Source organism: Myotis myotis, unplaced genomic scaffold (genome assembly GCF_014108235.1).
Source record: "Myotis myotis isolate mMyoMyo1 unplaced genomic scaffold, mMyoMyo1.p scaffold_m19_p_16, whole genome shotgun sequence".
In the NCBI taxonomy this organism is placed as follows: Eukaryota; Metazoa; Chordata; class Mammalia; order Chiroptera; family Vespertilionidae; genus Myotis; species Myotis myotis.
This window is the reverse complement of record NW_023416320.1, coordinates 24548718-24574489: the sequence shown is the minus strand read 5'-3', so window position 1 is coordinate 24574489 and position 25772 is coordinate 24548718. Positions and strand designations below refer to the sequence as shown.

At 38.3% G+C, this 25772-nt stretch overlaps 1 protein-coding gene across 6 annotated transcripts in view; it reads left to right on the top strand.

Moving 5' to 3' along the window:
• The first annotated feature begins 3110 nt into the window (after positions 1 to 3110).
• The window catches only part of ENPP2 (ectonucleotide pyrophosphatase/phosphodiesterase 2), a 77206-nt gene continuing 54544 nt past the window's right edge, over positions 3111 to 25772 (top strand). For 5 of the 6 annotated variants that reach the window (XM_036338139.1, XM_036338138.1, XM_036338136.1 and 2 more), the window contains exons 1-8: positions 3111 to 3250; positions 3463 to 3565; positions 13946 to 14101; positions 17871 to 17996; positions 20492 to 20552; positions 22985 to 23082; positions 23289 to 23368; positions 24076 to 24195. In XM_036338139.1, coding sequence (XP_036194032.1) covers positions 3218 to 3250; positions 3463 to 3565; positions 13946 to 14101; positions 17871 to 17996; positions 20492 to 20552; positions 22985 to 23082; positions 23289 to 23368; positions 24076 to 24195 — 777 coding nt within the window. In that variant the 5' untranslated portion in view covers positions 3111 to 3217. The remainder of the gene's footprint in view (positions 3251 to 3462; positions 3566 to 13945; positions 14102 to 17870; positions 17997 to 20491; positions 20553 to 22984; positions 23083 to 23288; positions 23369 to 24075; positions 24196 to 25772) is intronic. The other variant, XM_036338140.1, reaches the window with a different exon arrangement.

The window sequence follows — 25772 nt, the reverse complement described above, 5'->3', positions numbered from 1 at the left end:
AAACTGGATATAGATAAAGTTTGAAGCAGTTCATGAAAATGCCATAATTATTGCAGGAGGCAAGAGTGACAACCCTCAATTACATCTCTCTCAGATCTCACTGTTAACCTCAAGCCCTCTTACCTTAATCAGAGCTTGGGAACAAGGATTCACAGAGCCATTTCATGAAAAGGTAGACTGTGCATTTGTATAAATGCAACTACTGTATTGCAATTAAGCAACACACACACTGCTGCTTTGTGCCACCAGCAAGGTAAATAAAAGACCGTTCTGCTGCTTACAGTTTGGGGATGATTTCCCTGGAGGAGTAGCCATGGTTTGTCACCAAGAGATCTGAACTTTAATGTCCAATCCATAGTAAATGCTATTAATAATATATTAAAATTATATTATGAATTAGACCGAGCAAGTCAACTTTCAGGGCATAAAAAAATGAACTCAGAATAATTTATTCTAATGCTCTGTTTCTCTAAATGTGGTCCTTACATTACTTACATCAGAATAGTCTATTCTGCCAGTTCTTGCCTGGTCCCTAAACTCCCCCTTTCCTGTCCCCACCCCTTAGACCTAATGCATCAGAATCTTGGGGAGTAGGCCATAGGCATCAGCACTTTCAACAAGCTCCCAAAATGGTTCTTTTGCTTAATAAAGCTTGAGAACCACAGAGTGATTTTTTAGGGCCTGAGACTTTCAAAGATTTGTTTATACTTCTGGGTTTTCTTCTGCCAGGGGGCAGTGTTTTCTGACATACAGCTAGATTAGTAAACCATCCTGGAAGTTAATTTCAGTCTTTCTTATACATTTTCTTGATTACTGACCCGACCGTGGATGACCTTATATAAAAATCTTATAAACACTAGATTAGGTGAACTTTCTTAATTTGGTTTTGTTATAGAACATTTTGGACTGTATTTCAGTCACTTTAGTTGAGTTTCTAGACTATGCATTATCAGATTTTTTGGTTTTCTCCGTTTTGGACAATGAGAGTTGTTTTTGTTGTTGTTTTTTTGAGAGGTAATTGTATTTTGTAGTTGATTTGATGCCCAAGGTAGGGATTTTGATCATCTTCCTGAGAATTAATATATAATGATGTCTTATAGTAAAATTCTGGTTAGCAATGGTTAGATGGTGTTGCGTGTGTGTGTGCACGCACGTGCACATGTGCAGTTATGTGTATGTGTCTGTTAATGAACTCCATATGCACAATGACCTGGTAGAAGATAAAGTTCTTTGGCAGAATGATGAACAGAAATAGTGACTGAGTTCAGTCCTCTTAGATAATTGGTAACAAGTGCTGTACAGAAGCCAATTATGGATCAACTTGGCTATTATACTTATGGTTTTTTCTCCCTGCACAGCTACTCTGCATGTCAAAAAAATTAAGAGATGGTGTTCAACTTCTGAATCTAATTTTATTTTCAAGGGGAGCCTTCATTATTCTCAAACAGAGTTTCCACGATCAAATGTCAGACAGAATCTAAAGTTGTTGGAGTCCGGCAGGGGCTGGGGAGGTTGGAGGGACAGGGAGGCAAGATTTGAAGGACATTGGGAACATCGTGGCATAGGCTATCATCAAGGGCTTCCTAGATGTTTTCCCTTTTGGTTTATAGTGTGTCTCTGTAAAAACTAGCCTGCATCTTGAAGTTGAATATAAGTAGGAGAAAAATCTTACCCAGGTTTTGTTTTTTTAATAAGCCCTGCTGAATACCCCACTCAAAATCATTTCAGTATGGCACACAGATTAAAGTAAGAGACTTCTATAGAAAAACTCATGAGCCAGCCCTCTCGCCAGCGTGCACAACTAAAGGGGTTTTAGAAAGGCAACGCAATGTTTGCCAGTGTTTTCTTTTTTTCTATGAGCTGTTACTAAGTTCTAGAATATATAATGCCGCCCAGGCCTACTGTGCAGCCCACTATAATAAACAAGTTCTTGCTTTTGTGCTATCCTGTTTTATTTAAGCAAAGCCACCGCTGCATTGCATAGTGAGTGGTGTATTTGTTTATATACACGCATGTTCTCTGTGGGAGAATGATGGTCGCCGGGCCCGGGGAGAGAAAAACCAAGGCCAAAGCTTCTTCCCTCATTTGAATCCTAAAAGCATACAAAATTTAAATAACTTTCAGATTTAGATGCCTCGATTTCTTTTTGATGGCTCCTGGCTGCCAAATAGCTTAGTACAGAAACTTTAATGTTCACAATAGCCTCAAAGGACACAATTTGAGGGGAAGAGGGCTGGATGATAATTTAACCGGGAAATAACCAGGGAGACAGTTCTTCAAAGATAAATTCTTGCACCACTGAGATTTCCTTCCTAAATTCAATCACTAATAAAGCTTCCCCATCCACCACCCCTCCCACCCCCACCCCCCAGCCCCACACACACCAAGCTGACAGTTTTTTCGGGAAGAGGAGGCAGAAATAAATTATTTCCCCCCTCCTCCAGGGCAGAGGACTTTCTGCTGCTTAGCTGGCATTCCCAGTGTTGTGATAAAAGTTACTTCTCTAAACTCTCACAACAGGGGGAAAATAATGCTGTCTCTTGTGTTAGTTACAATCTGGGGAGACTTGGTCCTGAGAAATACTTGAGGAGTCGGGAGTAGCTGCGAATGTGGCAACAGGAACAGGTCATTTCAGCGGCCAGGAAAAATAAATACACGAGACAGAGAGGGGAAGCAATTAGGCTTATAAATGATAAAACTTTCCTGTTTTTTTTGTGTGTTTTTTTTTCTTTTAAAATAATGCCGTGAGGTTGATGATCCCTTATAACTAGCTACATTGTAAACCTTCAAAGCTTAAAGCTGGTAGAAACCCCTTGCCAGTTCTGTTTCATTTTTATCGGACAAAACACATTTGGTTTCTTTTTGAAAGACCATGTTTTTGTGAGGGAAGGAAAATGAACATGAGCTGTTATTGGCCCCAGCAACCCAAGAAACCCTCATGTTAGCAGAGGAAACCACATGAAAGTGTGTGTGTTAGGGGAGGGACCGATAAGGGGGTGGAGAAAAGGAGGCTGATGTTTCCAGCCTCTTTAACTCAGGGCTGTGATTTGTGAACAGACTGTGATGCAATCGAGCTTTGGACAAATCAGAACAGCCTGTCAACCTCCCAGGTGGGATTACATGCAGTTAATAGACTGAGCTCAGAGCCCCAAAAAGCAGTGCATTCAGTGTGGGCAAAGAGAACACACTGCAAAAGGCTTTCCAAGAACCCTTTGCCATGGCAAGGAGCAGCGTGTCCCAGGCGCGGCAGGTAGGAGGAAGGTGGAATGGCAGGGCTTGGTCTTCAGAAGCAGCTCCAGATTTTGTTTTTCTTTTTGTTGTTTTAAGAAATGAAGACAGCACTTGATGGTGCATTTTGGAAGCTGTGGAATTAGGTGGTGACGTTGAAGTCATTTGCATTTGCCTTCCTAGAATTTGATGCAGCCTTGTCTATTTGACAACTTGATCTTTTTATTCCCTTAGGTGATGTCCCTGTTCACTTTTGCTATTGGAGCCAATATCTGCTTGGGATTTGCAGCAAATCGAATCAAGAGGGAAGAAGGCTGGGATGAAGGCCCTCCTACAGGTAAGTGCTGCAACTATCTGCATTTTCAACCTTTTAAAAGTGTTATACACTAGGTCATCAATAGAAGCTCAGTGAGAAAGGCATCTTTAAATAATTTTGCAGTATAACTAATTTAGTCCTTAATTTCTCCAAAATAAAATCAGCTCTGTGTATCAATCAGGTGAGAGAACGCGGTTTTAATTAGAGAACATTTATGATGTCTTCATGATAACTAGCCATTTAATTCTTTCTGCACTGCAATTCATACATATTAAGACAAAATTAAAACTCTTGTTAATAGACAAGGCTAAAATAGAAGTGGTGAGAGCAGGTGCTGCTTTAATATTGGAGATACGTGAATCGGATTGATTATCCTGTGGCGTTGGATATAGTGCTTATCTCCAGAAGGTTCTGACTTGGGGGCAAAGAGGAGTGGGAGTAAAAAAGGCAGTGAGCTGACTTCAAGAAACTTCAGAAATTTAGAACTAGCAGATTAAGATTTACCTAAAATAGGAAAAAGATTTTTTAAAAAGGAGGTGCTTCAAATTTGAGCTCATTGGTTTTTCTTTCGGCCTAGAGAAAGGTAAGTTTTAACAGTGTACCTCGACTCAGCTAATAGAACCGAAGTGAAAGCGTTTCCTTTTACAATACACTACGCCCCAAGCAGTGTGGAAGTTCTTATAAAGGAGCTCCTTGTGCAGATGGAGGGGGCTTAACTGACCAGGTCTTAAGTAAGGAGTTGGTTAATTTCCTGGAAATTGGAGCTGCTGATGGTTTTATAAATAAAAATTACATATTAAGTAATGCGTACTCTAGGGGGCAATATTTTCTTGACTTTGCCTGACATCTCAGCATGTTTGTCTGCCTTCCTGTGCATTTTGTATTTCTCTGTATTTCTTGACCTGGCTGCTATAAAAGGCTATCACCTGTCTCTGGTTAGCCAGCAGAGCTTGTATTCACCAAGTTATGATACATATATTGTTGGATTGCTAAGTCTTCCTTCTATTGAGAAGTTACTTTTGTGTGTCATGCCAGAATTATATGAGAAGTAGTTTAGTGAGTTGAAGTGGGGTGTGGTTGGGGTGAAAAGCAAGAAAACAAATAATAAAAATTGCACCCCCAGGGAACCAAATGGACACAATGAGTTGTCTTCTGTTGGGGGGTGAAGGGAGAGAAGAGTGGATCACTGGGCTGTAGAATCCTGTTTTTATTGGTAACAAATGCTCTCTTCAAAGACCTCTCTTTCTTGTTCCAGACAAGTATAACTCCCATTAACACTGACTGTAACTGCACAGACTGGAGGGGGCAGGGTCTAGCCGATCCTTAGGATCAGGGGTCCTCAAACTTTTTAAACAGGGGGCCAGTTCACTGTCCCTCAGACCGTTGGAGGGCCGGACTATAGTTTAAAAAAAAACTATGAACAAATTCCTATGCACACTGCACATCTTATTTTGAAGTAAAAGAACAAAACGGGAACAAATACAATATTTGTATTTGCATGTGGCCCCCGGGCCGTAGTTTGAGGACCCCTGCTTAGGATGGTCGTGTGAGCAAGCTAGCAGCCCGGCAGCCCACTGCTGTTTCTTTCCAATGCACCCTCCAGGGAACTTTCTCCTGTTTTGTATTAATATAGCACTTTGGCTAAAACTGATAATTACAAGCTGTTTCCTTAAGGAATGTGTAAAATCCAGCCACTCATTATTTTTGGGAAACAGTCATGAAAGTCCTGGACTTGGCAGCCTGAATTCATGTAACTTGCTGTGTGGTCTTGGGCAAGTCACTTGTGAAGTCTGTGTCCTTCGCTGTACTATGAGGAGCAGGTCTAGATGATTTCTAATTTTTCTACTGGATTAAAAAAAAAAAAAGCCCATGGTTCTATGAATTCTGTGCCATTGCCTCTGAATGTATGTGCTCTCTACTGGACAACTTGGAAAGTGTAGGCCACAGTTATTAACAAACTATTTCCATACATTATAAGAAACAGCTACAAGAACTAATGCAATAATGCTACTTCTGGGAAAATAATATGATCTATATTCAAATTAATAAATCTAAGTGATCTTAAGTATACTACAAAATATTTGCTTCTTGAATTATTTGAGGAAATCATTTATTATTTTAGGCCTCTATGGTGTCTTCTAGAATAGTTTATTAGTGAAAAGTCTATCTATATGAAGCTTAGTCTTGCGATACAATGCCGTTTAAGTCTGAGTGTTAGGATTTTGGTATGCTGGCACACTTTTTTATTTTTCTATGGATGGAGCTTATCTGCTGTTTAGTCAAGACCAGAGATGCACTTTGGAAAATGGGTGAAGGCATTGTGCAGAGACTTGAAGCATTTTAATCTTGTTAAAGGCAATATGTGCCTAGAAAAGGCCTCCTTCAAATAACACATGTGACTGGTTATTTTGTCAGCAAAGAGTTCACATCAGAAAACACTGGGTGAACTTTTCTATAGATATTAGAACAAGATCCTGGGAAGAAAGACAGCCATGCCTGTGTTCAGCAATACTTTGATGTTCACAGAAATCTGGGAAGCTCAGTGCTTCTAGGTTGTTTCACAAAATAGAAGGAATACAAAGGGTATTAATGTATGGCCAGCTTCAGACTGATCAGAGCACGATCTCCCATCCAGAAGCACACAGTGCCTTGTTTGGTAAATGTCGTTCCTCAGAGCTCTCAGCAATAGCTGAGGACATTCTACACACATGCAACTGCTGTACTATGGACTGGGCTGCTAGTTTCAAGGCTGTTGCAGTGCAAACAGTCTGTTATAATTAATTAACTAGCACATTTGTTAGCTGGATTTATTGTTAGGACCTGGTGATCTATTGGAAGTCATGGTGGAATAGGGTGTCTTCTACCAGATCACAAAAGATGTATAGATTTATTAGAAGATGTGAAATGAGCAGAGTCAGTTATAATTCTGTTGGGTAAATATAATGGGCAATCAGGTAAATGAGATGGCTGAAATACATTTTCAAAGACAATGTAAGTGATAAATGTCATTTAGCTTGACATCTTTGTCCCATACCTACATCTGATGCAGCCAGCTTGATTCACCTTTAAGACAGCAAGAGAATTTATGTGTATACAAGTATGTGTGCACTCATTACATGTGCATCCATGTGTGTTTATGGTGTTGTGGTGGAGTCTATTCTACTAAAGTTTGTGATAGATATTCTTTCAGTCTCCTGGTGAAAAATGGGATATCCTCTGAAGTATAAGAAACTTAATACTTTAAAGATGAAGGGAAATTGTAAGCTTGTGAATGGCTGGTTAGTAAACCTGAAAGCTCAGTTCAATTTATTATCATTTTTAGTAGCATGAAAGTTAAAAGTATGTGAGTGTGAATGAAATTCACAGATATAAATATGAAATGAATTTCTCTAACAACTTTATGAGCAAAGCTTTTCTTTGTGAATCATAGAGAAATCAGACAATAATAAGAGGAATGAGATGGTTCATGTTCATTTGATAACTTTTTTCTTTTTTTTTTAAATTTTATTTTATTGCTTACAGTCTTACAAAGGGTATTACATATGTGTCCCTTTTTTCCCCGCCCTTGACAATCCCCTGGCCTCCTCATTTGATAACTTTAAGAATCTCTTTTTACCATGAGAAGGAAAAGCTATGTAAAAGATGGGCTAGTAGGAAGCTGCAAAGCTGGCGGATATATCAACCCTCCTCTGTAAGGAAAACAATCTCATGATGTCATTGGGCTTTGTGTTACACCTAGTGTAGAAATCAGGGGTGTTAGTCAATGGACTGAAATGACCTGAATTCAAATCTAAGGAGGGCACAGATATTTCATTTCTTTGTTACAGGGAGCTTTGGTGCAGTAATTTTTCAGTTATCTTAAAACTATACAGAATCCCCTATCTCATTTGCAAAAACAGAAATTTCAGTCCTCAATCAAGTTCAACATAGAATCTTGAGTCAACATAAAGTATCAATTCTTCCAAAATCATGTCTTAAAAAGAACATAATATAGATCATTTGGAGCCTATTTACAAAATGTGAAAAATCCTTTGTTAATGAAAACAGTCCTGTAATTATATTCAGATGATCTAAAATTTTAGCCAGGCCTTTGCAAGCTCAAAGTAGGCCTAGAGATTAGATTTTCCAAACAGAAAAGTGGGATAATGTTGCCTCTCTATCAGAAAAGAGTTTTGAAAACAAAATGCCGTATTAATGCAGATGACAATACAAGATGTTTGGTATTTGATGATATATTTAATTGACCTTCAATTATGTTTGAAGGCCAGTGTTTAAATTTTTTCTCATCAATTTGATAATAGTTGTGATTAAAAAAGGACAGGGTTGTCCTAGCTGGTTTGGCTCAGTGGATAGAGCGTCAGCCTGCGGACTGAAGGGTCCAGGTTCGATTCTGGTCAAGGGCACATGCCCAGGTTGCAGGCTTGATCCCCAGTGGGGGACATGCAGGAGGCAGCCAATCAATGCTTCTCTCTCATCATTGATGTTTCTGTCTCTCTCTGCCTTCTCTCTTCCTCTCTGAAATCAATAAAGGTATATTAAAAAAACAAACGGAGAGTGTTTCACTGTGTTGCAGCAGCTTTGCAGATCATTCAGAATCACACTACTGACTACCATCACAAATGTGATCTGAGTGGTTTAGAAGTTAAATTCACATTTTTTACTTTTAAGATTGAAGTTTATAGAACTCTGTTTTGTTGCAGCTTATGAGGTCTTTCTACATGAGGACACTGCATTTATCCACACACTGAAAGTTCAGGTGTTTGAAACGTCCCAGGTGGACTTATTTATTTAACACGTTGTCTGTGAACTCTGACCCAGCACCTGTCAGAGGAGGAAACAGTGGTGCTGGCAGGAATGGGTATTTACAGACAGAGGTGAATTTGGGAAACAGGCCTGTATGAGGGTGCTGCTTGCTAAGATATGAGGTAAAAAATATCAAGGGAAAATGGCAACTTCGATGCAAGAAAGTATGCCCAGGAAGAATGAGTCACATGATCCAGAAGAGGCATAGACAGTATTACATTCTAGAGTTGGGTGACATCTTGAATGCCATCCATGTCCCCTGCTACCTTTCCCTGCCTTCCATACTTCAGACGGGGCCGGCATATGCAGGGGAACCGTTATGTTTCAATGCTCTTAGAAAAGGAGGCAGCATAACAGGCTGTGAGCTGGTTCAAAGCTTTAGTTGCTCTCACTTTCAGGAAACACTCCAGCTGAGAACCACGGGAAACAGGAGGAACAGATAGGGTGCCTATCTCAAACTCTGCTCTCAGGGCCAGACAAAACTTAGAAGGAAGAATCATCCAGCTTTGAGCTGAGCTAACTGTTTTCAAGCTTAAATACTGCCTCTCTTATCGGCCATCATCCAAATCTGGAAGTTTCTGCTTTGCAGGGAGATTTGGAGGGAAATATGATTGGGAGTCCAGGAGGAAGTAATGTTAAGTCACAACTCTTGTCATGAATTAGGTTCTTTCCAATTAGGTTCATAGCAATAGTATTTTTAACTGCATAGATGGCACCAGAATTCTACATCACTACCTCTGTGTATGTGTGTGTGTGTGTGTGTGTGTGTGTGTGTGTGTGTGTATATATATATATATATATATATATATATATATATATATATATATATTAAGATGGAGTGCTTCAGAAATAAGGTCTTATTTAACAAATTAAAAATTATTTCCCTTGGTTTTCTCAAAATTATGAATTTGGAGGAAATAAATCATGTTCACATTGGTGTTTTTCCAAGTCATGCTACTGTGAAAAATAAGGGAAGCAGAACATTGTTTTTATGCATATCATAGATGTACATATATGCAGGTTTTAAAATCTTAAGTCCCGTTTAAAAACAAAAAGTGTCGCTAGAGACCTGTAACCTTTATATTTTAAGATTCTGGAACTGACGTGTATCTTTGAAGTAAAGTAACGTCATTTAAGTGTGTCATTAAAAAGGCAGCAGTAGACATTTAATCTCATAAAAGTATTGGCAAATGCCTCGTACAAAATTCCAAACCTCCATCATACTTACACACATTTCTGATTTGATTTTTTTGAGGGTTTTTTCTTTTATGGTTTTTTTGTTGATTTTACTTTAAGTTCCTTTTTCGTTTTGAGCTTTTATGGACATCTCAGTCATAATCTCAGATAAAAATTATGGGATACTACAAGTGTATTGATCGTTCAGTTTTCATGACTCCTTTCAATACATTATAGAGCCAAAATGCTCATGTCCATACTCTCTTGGTTTTTAGGTTAGATAAACGAAGGCTTTACAGATGTTTGAATTCAGATTTGTAGTAAGGCAGGGAATCTTTCCATTTTTGGCCATTGAATCAGGTACAATAAAAAGAGAAGTCCTGAAATCTGTTATTAGCCCGGAGTGGGGAGCAGGCTAGGGAACCTGGGCATAGAGGATGACTTACAAACCGCAAAGAAAGTAGGGGCAGGAGCTTGTTATGACAGAAGATCCAAGGATGGACTCGGCCCTGCAAAGGCAAAGTTCATTCTGTTCTACTGTACCACTTTATATTATTTAAAAAGGTGCAGCAGTTCAAATTCTTGGGGTTATTGGATTCGAAGTACTACAGGGCTCGATCCATCTTCCCACTTCTCTTCCTGCCTTTGTCACCCGAATCCACATCAGCCACGAGTGGATTTTGACATCTGTGTCCCTCATCCACACACACCCAGGAATTAACTCCGATCCAAAAGCTGTTGGTAACCCAGTCTTGGGTACAATATTTTTTAGGAGATAGATATTGCCATTATGAGTGTAAGGACAGCTTTATTAACAAAGCTGTCTTCAGTTTAAGGCAGTGGTTCTCAACCTGTGGGTCGCGACCCCTTTGGGGGTCGAACGACCCTTTCACAGGGGTCGCCTAAGACCATCAGAAAACACATATATAATTACATATTGTTTTTGTGATGAATCACTATGCTTTCATTATGTTCAATTTGTAACAATGAAAATACATCCTGCATATCAGATATTCACATGACGATTCACAACAGTAGCAAAATTACAGTTATGAAGTAGCAACGAAAATAATTTTATGGTTGGGGGTCACCACAACATGAGGAACTGTATTAAAGGGTCGCGGCATTAGGAAGGTTGAGAACCACTGGTTTAAGGGTTGGAAAGGAGTATTGTAATTGATAGGAGCCAGCTATTGAATGAGATTCAATTGTTTTCAAAAACAAAGTGCAGGACAAATTTAGAGAATGATTAAGAAAATAGAAAAAGTCACATTGATAGAATGAAGAAAGTTTAAAAATGGCAAAAATTCATTAGGTATTTTCGAAGTAAAGAAAGATAGTGAAGAGATTAGATGAAGGAAAAGCAAAGGACATGAATAGAGGAAAATTTCAAATTCCTGCTGGGGCACCATAAAGAAGAGGAGACAGGGCAAGTAAACCACTGTAAGCAATGTATTTTGAGATCTCTTATAATCTTAGCTATAAGCATAGCGAAGCATATTAATGTATGCAGCTCATGGGAATGAATGCTACTCAGAATTTATTAGATGACTGTTGGAATAATTCTGTCGAAGCAGTACTCTTAAAAATAAATAATTCCATCATAAGCATTTTCCTTCTCTTTATTTTTATTATAAGACTTCTTCTAGTTTTCCTTTTTTCACATCTCAGTCCCCCTTGTCTAATCTCACCTCCTCCCCTCGCCTCAGTTAATTATGGTCCAGCATGCACTGTTGATAGGTTGGCCAAAGTCAATAGAAAAATGTGGTTTATGAACCAGAGGGAAGGTATTGCTTTGGAAACCTGACATTAGTTCCTAAACGGAACTGGCTTGGTTTGTATGCATTTCAACATCCCACAGTCAACCATGCAAAAGCGTTTCACATCTCATGGTCTAGTGAATCTGTTTGCTTTAGCTGAACTGATCTGATGCCATAAAGGCTAAAACAGGGTGATTCTGACTTCAAAGAGGACAGAGGAGTAAGGGATGAACAGGATGTTCAGATAAATGGCTTCGCTGAACCTAGAAATGTCATTTAGCATCTGTTCTCCCCTGTGCCTCTGTTTTCTTGATTTTAAAAGAAATGCATATTGATTATAAAAAAATTAAAAGATTATAAACATGTAAATAAAGAAATAAAATTACAAGTAGCATGGCATAAACAACACTTATTAGGGTATTTGTATGTAATACATATTATGTTATAAATATTATATATATATGCATATATACATAGACACATGAGAGACAGAAGTATGTACTAGTAAATAAGCAAACAAAAACGTTAAAAGTCTCTTTGTCTCCCTCTTTGTTAGTTATTTTCCCCAAATGTAATTTCAGTAAATATTTCATTACAGGAACAAAAAGATTATTTTTAAAAAGTTATGCATACTTGCCCTTTTTCTCCATGCCTCTGCCCCCACACTCTCCTTCTCCCTCATCACTAGCTATCTCTGGCTCTGTTTTTATTTTTGATTGTTTTCCTTATTGCTCTTTGTATCTCAGTTATATGTAATATTATAACACTGTTTTGTACTTTGATCTTTTTGTTGTTATTGTTGTTATTATTAATCTTCACCAGAGGATATTTTTCCATTGATTTTTAGAGAGAGTGAAAGGGAGGTGAGGGGAGGGGGAGAGAGAGAGAGAGAGAGAGAGAGAGAGAGAGAGAGAGAGAGAGAGAGAGAGACATCGATTGGTTGCCCCCTAACATGCTTTCTGACCATTGTGGGGAATGAACCTGTGACCAAAGTACATGCCCTTGACTAGCTGCCAGCTGACACTCTAACCATTTTGCCACACTGTCCAGGGCTGTACTTTGATCTTAAAAAAAAATTGTTTAGATATTTTGTAGATCTTTCCATATTAGCCTACACAGAACTGCTCATTCTTTTAAGGGCTAGGAAATATTTCATTTATGGCTAGAATGGTTCTTGTACATATATCTTAGCAAATTTTTTCAAATATGTATGAGAGGTAAATTCTAGTAATGGAATTTCTGGATGAAAGACTCATATGCATTTTAAGAACTGATAGATATTTCTGAATTGTATTGTATTTTACAAAAGTATTTATCTCTAGCAACAGGCATGACACTGCTTATACATTCTGTTCAAAAGAAGGTAATTATTTTGTAAGCTAGGATGAAGATCCAGTTTAATTTTTTTTCAGACAGCTTGTTATTCCAGCACAACTTACTGATTAATCCTTCTTTCACTTACTGATTAAGTTTTCATTCTTCCTTTGATTTAAAATGTTTCCTTTATAATACAAAATAATATTAAATATAAACTGTAATTTAAAATTTTTAAAAAATTAAAATGTTACTTGCATTATAAAATAAATTCTCAGATATTTGGTCCTATTTCCTCTCTCCACCCCCAACACTGATCTACTTACTTTCTAATACCAATCTATGCTAATTATTTAACTTCAGAATATATTTTACCATCTAGTCTTCCTCAAACTACTCTTTCTTTTCTATTTTTTCAATATTTATTTTTTATAAACATTTAATATTCTTTCAAGTTTCAAGTAATCCTCTTTCTATTTTTATTGTGAATGCATTGAATCTTTAGGTTTATTTAGGAAGAACTGATATTTTTATAATGTGGATCTTTTTACCTCCAAGATGGTATAGCTTTCCATTTAATTAAGTCTTTTAAAATATCCTTATGTAAAGTTTTAATGTGTTCTTCATGTAGGTTCTACATGGGTCCTATTACATTTATTCCCAGATATTTTATCTTTTAAGTAGTATGATGAATGTAACTTCCATTTAACTTTTAGTTGATTCTTAAGATTTCTAGCTATGCAATGATCATATGAAAACAATGAATGGGAATTTATTTTTGACAAGCTGAGATTGTGGAATTTGTGTTTGTGTAACTCAGGTTACAGGTATAGGTTTTGTGGCTGGAAGAAATCTTAAATCTCTGTTTCAATCCCCTGTGGTCAGATTGTTCTCAGAACATGTAGGCTCAATTTTCCTTACAAAAAAAGCTATGGATTTTCAAATAGGGAAATGAGCTCTTGTCTCTCAGTACATAGATCGAAGTTCTCTTCTGTCCTGACATCATTCACATCCACAGAGACACTAACCCTCACAGATTTGTAGTCATAATTGTAAAAAGCATAAACCCAATAGCCGACATTTGTTACACTCTCTCAATGTCTGACCGCCTGGTAGTGTTTTGCATGGATTGTTTCATTTAATTCTCTTTATAACCTTGAGTTACTTTTATTAATCCCCTCACTTTACAGATGGGGAAACTGGCACAAGAAAGTTCAACAACCTGCTAGCAGGTGACAGAGCCATGCTGCTCAGCCAGAGTGTGACTGTATTACTGCACTGCACCGCTTCCCAGGGCCACCCCTCCACGGTGACATGACTCACTTCTTTTGTCTCTTGTATCTTGCAGTGTTATCAGACTCCCCCTGGACCAACACCTCTGGATCTTGTAAGGGCAGATGCTTTGAACTTCAAGAGGTTGGCCCTCCTGATTGTCGGTGTGACAACCTGTGTAAGAGCTACAGCAGTTGCTGCCATGACTTTGATGAGCTTTGTCTGAAGACAGGTATGCAACTTTTGGGTCCTCTAGCCTCGATTAGATCAACCCCTACTGTTATATACCCTGCTTTTGCCAAACCAAACTCTGGGTTTGAGTTTTGTTTCTTGAATGACCGTCAATTTTATGATGCGTACACCCAGCGTGACTCTTGTTTCCATACAAGAAGGTTCTTAGCTGCTGCAGTCATTACCTGATTTTGGAAATATTTGTGGCTGGGCGTTTTTGTTTTGTTTTGTTTTGTTTTTTTGTCTTTAATCTTCATCATTTCTGTTTCTTACTGTCAATTCCTGCATTCACTGCCCGGGTACCTGGGCTGAAATTGTGCATGTTCATAAAGTGTTGGTTTTTTAATTTGCATTTATCTATCTATCTTGCACAGTTTCTGGCATTTTTTTATTTTATCATATCGTATAGTGACTGTGGTCTACCTGGATTTTATTCCCAGTTCTCTGTGCAAGTGGAAAATTGCTCTGGAATCCTACTTGGGATCACCTGCTCAGTGTGGCTCTACAATCGCTTTCTGGCATATTTCTTCTATACTAGAACAGTCAGTAGAATAGACAGGCTTCTGGAGCACTTTTGGAGACTTTTGCCATCCCACCTGCTCTGTTCCTAAAGCCCGATACTTTATGTAGGACTTGGACGATACCTTGTTTGCTGCCCATAATGCCTTGGGGCAGCATCACATTCAAACTCTCTGAGAAAGATGACACTCAACCCTGCACTTCAGACCACTAGGTGCAGATTCCACAGCTCCATGGCCAAGTTATTACTTGCTTTTGGACTTCTCTGATGAGCTGATTCTTTAAAAAAATCTAGGTTCTATTGATTTTGCTCTGACCTTTCTAATAATATCATTAGAAACAGAGACATTATTCTCCTCTACTAAGGAAATAGTCCTTAATTTATATGAAAACTGACATCAACTGCTTTATTAGTTCTGATTTGTTTGGTCCCCCCCCCCTCCCCAAATAAGAAATGTTTTATTAGGTTGTTTTTTGTGTTTTGTTGCACAATACATTTTCCAAACATTTTTGCATTTGGGGGTGGAGGGCGGGAGGGGGGAGGGGGTGCGGGGGGGGGGCAGTTACTTTCCTTTGGAACTCCTCCCAGTTTCCTTGGTTGTGAGTCTGCAAACTTAAATGCTGAGAACCTTGTAAACTACATGTATGGATGGAACAGATGTTCCAGCAGAGTCCGTTGGCTCTAACACATTCTTTCAAACCAGCAGCTGGTGTTTGCTTGGCAGTGAGGAACTAACTAACATTTTACGTTTCCTCTCTATGTTGAGTATCTTGTCCCTGACACGTCATGGCAGCCATCTGGATTCCTGATCTCAGAGCTCCTTGCAAAGTTTAATGGATCTCCTGACGCCAGCTTAGCCTTTTCTGAACATAGCTCATGCCTTTCTTCCCAGGTTTAATAAATATGGACAACAATAACATGTTTAAAGTCATTTATTCTCCATGCATAAAGATAACATATGCCAAATGTGGAAGAATCAAATATCAATCAAATATTAAATAACCACAAAAGGCTAATGAAAACAGTCTTTGCGATTCTACTTTGCTGATAGAAGCACTCTCTGGAGATAAGCACAATCAATGTTTCAGTGTAAATTCTGACTATTTTGTGTGTATCTATATTTATACAAGTGTGTATATATATGCCGAATGCCTGCATAGTAGTCCATTGAACAGATATAACCTACTTCATTGAGAAATTGACCAGCACTTATATTTCCCTACATTTTTACTATTATTAATGTATCATTGAACATTATTCATGCATATTTATATTTTTGTCTATTTTCCTTAAGATAAAGTCCTATGAGTGTGATAAAAATGTATATGCAAAAAATGTATATGCATTTAAAAAATTAAATATATATTACAAAAACTACACTCTCAAAGTTTATCTTCCTGTCCAAGGGCACACGAGCTACTACTCTCTTTTCAGCAGTTCTCATTTTTAAAATGGATATCCTCATTTTTAAAGTCTTTTTTTTCATATCTGATAGGTAACTTTCTTATCATCCAGTAAGGCTAAATGCTTTTATGTTTATTCCCATGCTTGCTTTGAAAATTAGGCAGTTGATTGACTCATACCTTGCATTATAGTTCACTCTGAACCCTGAATTTTTAAAAACTTCATTATTCTATGAAGTAAGTAGTTCCTCAATAAATCAAACTTGTTAATAGTGATGCTGTTTTGCAAGCAAATGGATTTCCTTACGGAATTTGGGGAGGAATAAAAGTATGCTGGAGGGTAGAATTATCCTTGAATTAGGGGGAAAAAAACCCATGATCTCTATCAAAGTCACCTTGGAAAATGGTTGCTCCTTGGGACTAGGTCTGGATAAAGGAATTCCAAGCATTTAATCTTCTTGGGAAGAGAAGGCAGTGGAGATAGGAAAATGAAATCAGAAAATTGAATCAGGATGCAAAGGTAACGCTAAAAGAATAGAAATGAAACAGTAGTGGCATGATTCCCTAGAATGGCAACTATTATCTTTTTGTCTGTTTATTCACTTAACAGTGGTGTGTAGTAGGCTATTAATAAGGAGCAGCATGGCTTTTTAAAATCATTGCCTTCCCCTTAGGATATATTTTAGGAGATGAAGACTTGAAGGGTCTTGTAGCTCAGAAGAGGCTTTCTTGACCATTCTACCTCAACCAGAGCCCCACCCTCTCACTGTTTGTCAGTGCCACCTGTTGCTTCTTTCCCAGCACTCAGCACAAGCTGACATTATCCTGTTTTCTTGCTTATGGTCTGTCTATCCCAATTGGAATGTAAGCTCCATGCAGACAGGATCGGGTCTTCCCTCTTCTTCACACCTAGAACACGGAAAACATAGTAGAAGTATTTATTGAAGAAATGAATTTACTATGAAGTGTCTCAATATGGCAATCCTGAATTTAAAGAGTCGTATTTTATTTTCATGGTAATTTTCAATGGGATGGAATAGATGTTCATGGAATTCCACATCTGCGCTAGGCACAGTCTCAAGCACTGAAGATAGAATGGTGAAAAAGCGGGGAGGGTGTTTTCCTGCTTTGGAACTTACAGTCTAATGGACAAAAAAGCCAAAACAAATAATAAAACACTCTCTTTAAAATGAAAATACTACTTTTCTGAAAATATTCTCTGGGGAGAGTTGAGTCTTGAGCTCTCAATCAAGTATGCTCCGACAGAAGTCCATACCGGCCTCCTGGCCTTCACGAATATAGGGACTCTGACCTCTCTTAGTGTAGGTAGCACTCCACTTTGGTTAATGATTGGAACTGTGAGTGTTTTTAATATCCCTTTATAATCTTTTTAGGATTTAACTTCCAGTGCATCTGGAAGTAGAGGCCAGTTAGTTACATTATCATTTATATCAAGCTGATTAAAGTTAAGTAAAGCTACTTTGGAAATCAAGAGCTGAGCTATCGTGACTATGCCTACAATGGTATATACCCCTATTACAAAACTCCGATCCCATACATTTTATTGGGTCTTTTAGGAGAGTGCGCAATCAGTAAGGGTTCCATTTTTTTTCCCCCTAAGGAGCCCGATCATGTTTGGCTTTGTACTCTGATTTAAAAATCAGGCATTCATTCTATGTGTAAGTCCTCCAAATATCATCTGGGCGTCAGGCCAACTCTAATTTCACAAGCAGATGAAATGATGTGGGGTTTTTAGCTCTTTTTGTTGGCAACCCTTGTGAGCAATTGTGGCCTCTTTCATTTGGTTTGCGTGAAGCAGCGAAAGTGTTTTCTTGTGCCGATTTCAGCTGGTGGCTGGGAGTGTACCAAGGACAGATGCGGAGAAGTAAGAAATGACGACCATGCTTGTCACTGCTCAGAGGACTGCTTGGCCAGGGGAGACTGCTGTACCAACTACCAAGTGGTTTGCAAAGGTACATGTTTCCTTGGATTGACTTGAGCTTTAAAAGAATAAAAACTGGTGTGGCTCAGTGGTTGAACATCAACCCATGAACCAGGAGATCATGGTTAGATTCCCGGTCAGGGCACATGCCCAGGTTTTGGGCTCCATCCCCAGTAGGGACTGTGCAGGATGCAGCCAATCAATGATTCTATCTCATCACTGATGTTTCTATCTCTCCCTTTCCCTTTCTCTCTCTGAAATCAATAAAAATAAATATATAAAAAATTAAAACAAAGGAATAAAGACTGGAGATACTCCAAGACATCCTGGCTATTGGGGATATAATGCCTTGGCTATGGGCTTTGGAGGAGGAAATGAGATGTGCCTTTACATTTCTCATGCTTCCTTCTTAGTTTTGCTTCCCTGCCTCTTACTGATCTGAAATAACAAGGAAATAACCCCAAATTTTGAATTTAGCTAGAACCACAGTAATGAAGAGATGTTTAAAGTTCCTGCCTTGGTTTCCTAGAAGCAGAGCCTGAGAAAGGAATGCCATACGTGGAATTTATTGAGGGAATATTCTGCAGAAAAACCCATGTGAGAGAGTAAGGGAAGTGGGGGCAGAGGGATGCAAGCAAGGATGCGGTCCCAGGTAAAGTTTCACTTTGGGATGCTCTACAGCAGTCGGGAAGGTAAATTTGAGTTCTTACCCTGAGGCCAGAGGTCCTGACAGTTGGAAGCCCAGGCACTAGCAGCCGCCGGACGAGGTAAAGAAGGTTGATAAAGAAGGTCAGGGCGTCAATAGCTCCTGTCCTACCCCAAAGCCATGCATGCGTGTGCACTGACTTTGGATGCCTGATGGTATAATATGATGGTTTTCTTCCAATAATAAATAATTGAAACTGTGAGTGTTTTTAATATCCCTTTATAATCTTTTTAGGATTTAACCTCCAGTGCATCTGGAAGTAGAGGCCAGATTAGTAGACTACCAAAAATATAAGATGCAGTTTCTGTCTTTAAGGAGTTTCAGTTGCCATGCACCCACTTATAGAAGTTAATGGAAAGATCCAAGAATCTTTATGTAAAGTTTGCAAGTCACTTTTTGGTGTCTGACTTAAGTCCTTCCAAGCTGTGGCATGGGATATTCAAGAAGAGTTTCTGTTAAGCATAGGGAATCTAGACAATAACATTGTAGTAGCTATGTATGGTGTCAGATGGGTAATGGAATTATCGGGGTGATCATTTCAGAAATTATATAAATGTCTAATCACTATGTTATACACCTGAAGCTAATATAATATTGTATGTCAACTGTAGTTGCAAACTTTAAAATACTAAACATAAAAGTTAAAGAAAAAAATTGAGGGGAAAAGCAAATCAGTTCTGAAACGTGTAGTATTCGGTTGTGGCAAGAAGGTATTACATTAATATTAAATTAGGAAAATTCCCCCTATCCAAATAATCATTGTCACTGTTGATAAAGCATAACTTTAATTGAAAATTTGTTTCCTCTTCCCTTTTATTTCCCTATGTAGTAAATGTACCAATAAGCCACAAAGGCTATTAGATGAGAAAATAAAGAAAAAGTCCTAAGTATCATTGGTCATTGAATCATTAAACCAGCTTTTGCTGGTTTAAAATTCTAGTTTCAATACCTTTGTGAGGCCCATGTGTGCAGGGTACCCTGGGTTATTACATTTTAGGGAGCGTGGTACTTACTTACACAGTTGTTAGTACTTAGATTCTTGTTGACCAGGGAGATTTCCAATGCTATTTACATGGGAGCAATTTCTCCAAAGTCTTGGTCACAAATTTTACTTATGTTTAAGGCTTGTGATTTTTGTTTGTTTTACAACAATTTAAGGTAAATTATTTTGATAATTTTTATTTTCTCTAAAAGAGGCCACGTTTTTTTTGTTTGTTTGTTTGTTTTTTAAATCTGAGTTCTTTCTCTTCTCTGTCCTTAGAAGATGTAGTTTATGCTCTCAGATCTTGGTGGGAGATAAAAGTGAAAGAAAGCATTGGTTTTTATTCCTAAATTCAAGGGCTGTACACAGATCCATTGGCAAATAATCTATTGCAATCTCCCAGCTATCGTCCCTGCATATTCTAAGCTTTTTCTCTCAACCTAAGAAAAGTGGTGCCATGCTGTCTCTGGCTTTGAGATGTTTAGTGGGAGGCGGGGAGAATGTTCCATCTAATGACCAAACAGTTTATTTCTGGAGGGAAACAAACATGAAATGTTATTCACTGACGCCACTGGTGTTTTTATCTAGAAACCATTTAGACACCGAAGGCTCGCATAAACACCACTCGGGGTTATTAAACCTTAGATTTCCCGTTGTGTATGGGTGTGCTTTAGGAAGCCAAACCAGACACCAGGCTTTATTTCTGAGTTTCTTTTTGGATGGTGTCCCATAAGCAACAAATACCAACCAGGACACAGGTCCTGGAATTGTACTCTTAAAGGCTCTGGATGGCACCTATAATTTGATTCACCAATACATTGACCCATTTTCCTTATAGGAGAGTCACATTGGGTAGATGATGACTGTGAGGAAATAAAGACACCAGAATGTCCTGCAGGGTAAGTATATTTTATGAATAGCATGAAATTTTATGTATTAATTGATGAACTGTCACAGGATATAGATGGGCAAATGCTTAAAAAGGATGCAAAACTGAAATCCACTTATACAGGCGAACTTGTGAATAATAAGTCAAAAGCTACAATGTGCATCTTGAAGTAGAGAAATTCACAGAAATATTTTTTCTAACACTTCTGACATATCAGAGACTAGTATTCTCTATTCTCCGACTTAGCTGGAGATTTTACAAAGTGTATCTAAATGTCACTGAAGGAGGAAAGAAACATTTCTGCAGAGATTTGTTTTTTTTGTTTTTTAGTGTGTTTTGTCCCCCCCTAAAGTGCTGCTTTTGCCTTTTTTTGGGGGGGGGGGAGTGGAGGGAAGACTCTAGAACCCAAAAATATCATCTGAGATGGTAACATCTACAAGATGCTATAGAAACCTGACCTACTACCAAAGCAGGATGACACCCCAGTACTCAAGTGGGACCAGCAGAAGGCACTTACGCTTTTCAGGAAACTGTTGAAAATTCATGGACCCTTAGAATGCCTGTCAGAAAAAAAATTTTCAACAAATGTGTTTTTATAAATGTATTTGTTGGAATATGTTTTTGTTTTAAGCAAAGTTGGGACACCAAATCCAAGTATTTATTTATTTTAAATTTATTTTTTTAAAATATATTTTTATTGATTTCAGAGAGGAAGGGAGCGGGTGAGAGAGATAGAAACATTAATGATGAGAGAGAATCATTGATTGGCTGCCTCCCACATGTCCCCTACTGGGGATCGATACCAAAACCTGGGCATGTGACCTTGATCGGAATCAAACCCAGGACCCTTCAGTCACAGACCAACACTCTACCCACTGAGCAAAACCAGCTAGAGCTAAATCCAAATATTTAGATATTGTCTCGATTCTGGCCTCCTTTTTAACTGTAATGGGCCACCTGAATGTCTTTGGACTGTTAGAATGGGATGGCAATGGTTTCTGACTTTAAAATGTGTTCAGTTATTTTTGAGGAAAAACAAGTCTAAGTGGTAGAAGCCTTGTTAACTGATAATAGTTATGATAATAATGAACTCTCACATAGAATTGCTCTAAATGCTTTATATGTGACTCATTTAAAATATGCCTTTTTATTATGTGGCTTCAAATAATCTCAAGCCTATATTAGCTGAATTATCAGAAACAGTTTTGCTTATAGTTTAGTAGTCTCAAGTCTGATTAAATAACTGTATATTTAGAATATAACAAAGGGCCTATTTCATCAGATCCTGCCCTAGTTAGATGTATAGTCCCTTTACTGATTAAATTTTAGAGATCATCAATAATTTAAATTATTTTTGCAATTATTTTATAATTAAACCTAAAATAAATTTTTATTAGTGCTTAGTTCTAGTGACAGGAGTGCTACTGCTATTAATTTTATATCCATCCATTCATTCATTCATTCATGTATGTATGTAATAAATATTTATTGAAGCCCTACTGTGGGTCCAGAAAATAAAAAGATGAATCAGACACAAACTGTGCTTTGAAACTAGTGAAGAAGTTAAACACTTTAACAGATCATTATACTATAATGTAACATATCCTATATAATAAAAGCATAATATGCAAATCTACTGAACGGCAGAACGACCAGTTGGCAGGGGGCGGGGCTAGCAAGCAGGCTGTGCCAGGCCAGCCAAGGCGCTTGCCAGTGGGCAGAGGGAGGAACGGTGATGGGGGCGGGGACCAGTGGTGGCTAAGGGGCAATGTGTGTGGGGGAGGGCCAGCACCATCCCCTGATTGGCCTGTCCAGTTGCCTCCTGCAGGGGGAGACCGGTGGTGGCTGCAGCGGTGTGATGGGGGTGGCGCTGTCCCCTGAGTGGGCCTAAGCCATCAATAGGACATTCCCTGAGGACTCCTGGACTGTGAGAAGGCGCAGGCTGGGCTAAGGGACCCCCCACCCCCCATCCCCCATCCCCCAGTGCATGAATTTTCATGCACTGGGCCTCTAGTATAAATGATAAAAGAGGTATGAATTGATATCTTAAAGGAATTCAGAAGTGTAAGCAACTAATATTATACAAGAGAAAACCTTGAGCTGGGTTTTAAAGAGCAAATAGAAGTTTTCCAGATAGCAAATGAGAGAATGCATATTCTAGGCAAATATAACAGCTTTTTACATTGTGAAAAACCTTGTTTGCAATGTGAGAGGCAGCCATGGAGGAAGTACATTAGGGGGTATCAGTCCCTTCACTTGCTATTTTATGATTTTGGCCATTTAACTCTGGACTTCAGGTGCCACAAATGCTATGTGGCTGGAAGCTCAGCGGTATCGTTGGTTTCATCTTGGAAATCATTGGTCCCAATTATTGAGAATGATTCAGCATAATGGAAACTCTGTGGCAATCATTTTTCTAAAGCTTAATGTGTTATGTTTCAGGTTTGTTCGCCCTCCATTAATCATATTCTCTGTGGATGGTTTCCGTGCCTCATACATGAAAAAAGGCAGCAAGGTCATGCCTAACATTGAAAAACTAAGTAAGTCATCTGTAATCCATGATCTGCAAAGTAACGGTTCAGCTATGGGCTTTGAGATCTCTGGACACATGGCTGGAAATGTATGTTGTTATTGGAAATATAAAAGTAAAGATTAACACGTGCCTTTGATGGTTTATAGAATGGGTTTCTATGCACGAAGTGATTCCTGCCAGTTCTTTTGTTCTGATCTAAACTTCTGTTCCCAGGGTCTTGTGGCACACATTCTCCCTACATGAGGCCTGTGTACCCGACGAAAACTTTCCCCAACTTATACACTTTGGCCACTGTAAGTATTTTTTCAAATGATACAAATTCAAAGGGCTGATTTCATCCTGAAATGACTTAAAGGGAGATTTTTTAAAAGATATTCCTTAGTGTTCAAAGAAAATGTTTCTGTTTTCATCATAACTGCCTCAGCTGTTCATAGTAAATGCCTTTTACGACGTTGTAGGTGACCCGATGTCAAAGTAACTTTAAAACAAACCATTTTTTAGGTACAGTTTTCTCTGAACACACACATTAAACCTCTGAATTTTCAAATAAAAATGTTGACTTAAGGGCTGCTATGTATTAATTTTCAGATACTTCCATTTCTACCTTGCTTTCTTCTTTAAAAACATCCTTAATTAGCTTAATTATGCTTATTAGTTTTTGTTTAGGGTAGAAATAGAACTTAGAAAAAGGAAAAATGGATGTAGACATAGAAATGTTTTTGGAGGTACATAAGTAAATTTCAATTAAAGATTAATTTGGTATAATAAAAATTGTTGCCATCTTATTAAATTGCAACAGTTGCCAAATATTAAATTTCTTTATAATAATGTCAAGTTTATCAGATGACTTAAAATCAGTCTGTAGGTAATATTTATGTTTGCTCAGACACATACTTTTAGAAATTGTTTCTATAAAACCTTTTATGATAAGAAAATTTACAATAGAACTAATGTGGGTGGATTATGGTTACTTTAGTGATAAATTTCCTTTTACTCAAAGGGGCTGTATCCAGAATCACATGGAATTGTTGGCAACTCAATGTATGATCCTGTATTTGATGCCACTTTCCATCTTCGGGGGCGAGAGAAATTTAATCATCGATGGTGGGGAGGTCAACCGGTAAGTTTTGCATTTTGGGGTGTGTGTCTGTGCATTGAAACATTTCATCCCCAAATTGGTTACCAACAAAAGAGGTGCATGTAATTTTCTCACACTTAGCAATGTTTCTTTCTTTTGTTATTATGTATATATCTGTAGGTGTATGTATGTACATAATATACAGGATGGGGCAAATGTCGGCTTATAATTGTGAGTAAATAAAATACAGTTTCTTCCAGTATTATTTTTATTAATTATTGTATTATTTCCCATACAAAAAATAATGCAAGAATAAATTATTTATGTACTCACAAACCTACTTTTGCCCCACCCTGTATATGTATATAATATGTATGTGTATCTGTATTTATACATGTATGATGTATTTCTATAGGCATGTATATACATGTGCATCTGTAATCTACACTAATAAAAAAGAAAGATGCAGATTGACTGTACCTTTGCAATGTCCGCCAGCCAATCAGGAGTGAGTATGCAAATTAACCTAACAAAGATGATGGGTTAATTTGCATACACAGGCTCCGAGCAGCCAGGGGCGGGGTGGGACGCTTGCATTATTGCCATGGCAATGACTCAGGCATTCCTCACCACCCCAGCCGCTCCAGGCCTCTGGGCAGCATAGGAAGGCGGAAAGGCTGCTCCGGGCCAGAATGAAGGCAGAAAGGTGGCTCCGGGCCGCAGTGAAGGCAGTGCCAGCAGTCAGGGGAGGGAAGCGCCATTCTTGCAAGAATCTTTGTGCATCGGGCCTCTAGTGTATATACAGATATTTATGTGTGTGTACATTTATGTGCAGTTATGATTATAAAAGCATGAGATGATAAGTATCTTCATTAGGGTAATAGTGGTGGAAATGCTGACATAGGGATGAATTTTAGAAACATTTTGAAGAAGGAATAGTCAGGTCTTAATGATTTATTAGATTTGGGGGTACAATGAGAAAAAGGAGTGAATAACTGTAACTACCCCAAAATTTTGGCCCAGGTGACATGTGTACAGAAATAGGGAAACTTGCTGAAAAAAGGGAACTCGATGAAACCCACAGTAATTTAATTATTATTTTTTTGTTTGTTTAACCCATTTTTTTCAAAATCTTGGAAGTTCCATGTAATATGTGGAATCCTACCTTGCTGCTGGGCCAGAAAATTAATACTTTGAAAGAAATTATCCTATTTACTTCAGATTAAATGGTTGGGCAAAAGTAAAATGGCTTTCCACATAATATTTTTCCTGTGACTATGTGCTTGGTTAGGCAATTGCTTTGGTCAGACATGAGCAAAGCAGCAACGCAGGGCAATGGTTGTTGAAAGGACAGAACTGACTGAGGGTAGAAGGGTGATAATCCCCACAGAAACACAACCCGGTACACATAGTCAATCAGAAACCTGTGGGAGAAGAATGGCAAACGGTTCCATCTCATGTCAACTGTGACTGGGGGCTGTGTCTCCCTGGGGCACTGGTTAGGAAAGAGGGCTGGCAGACCTCTCTGGGGTCACCATGGCAAGAAGAGTGGACAGGGGCTGCACACATCCGTGTGTTTACCATCCTGAAATGATCTCATACCTGGAAATGTTTGCTGC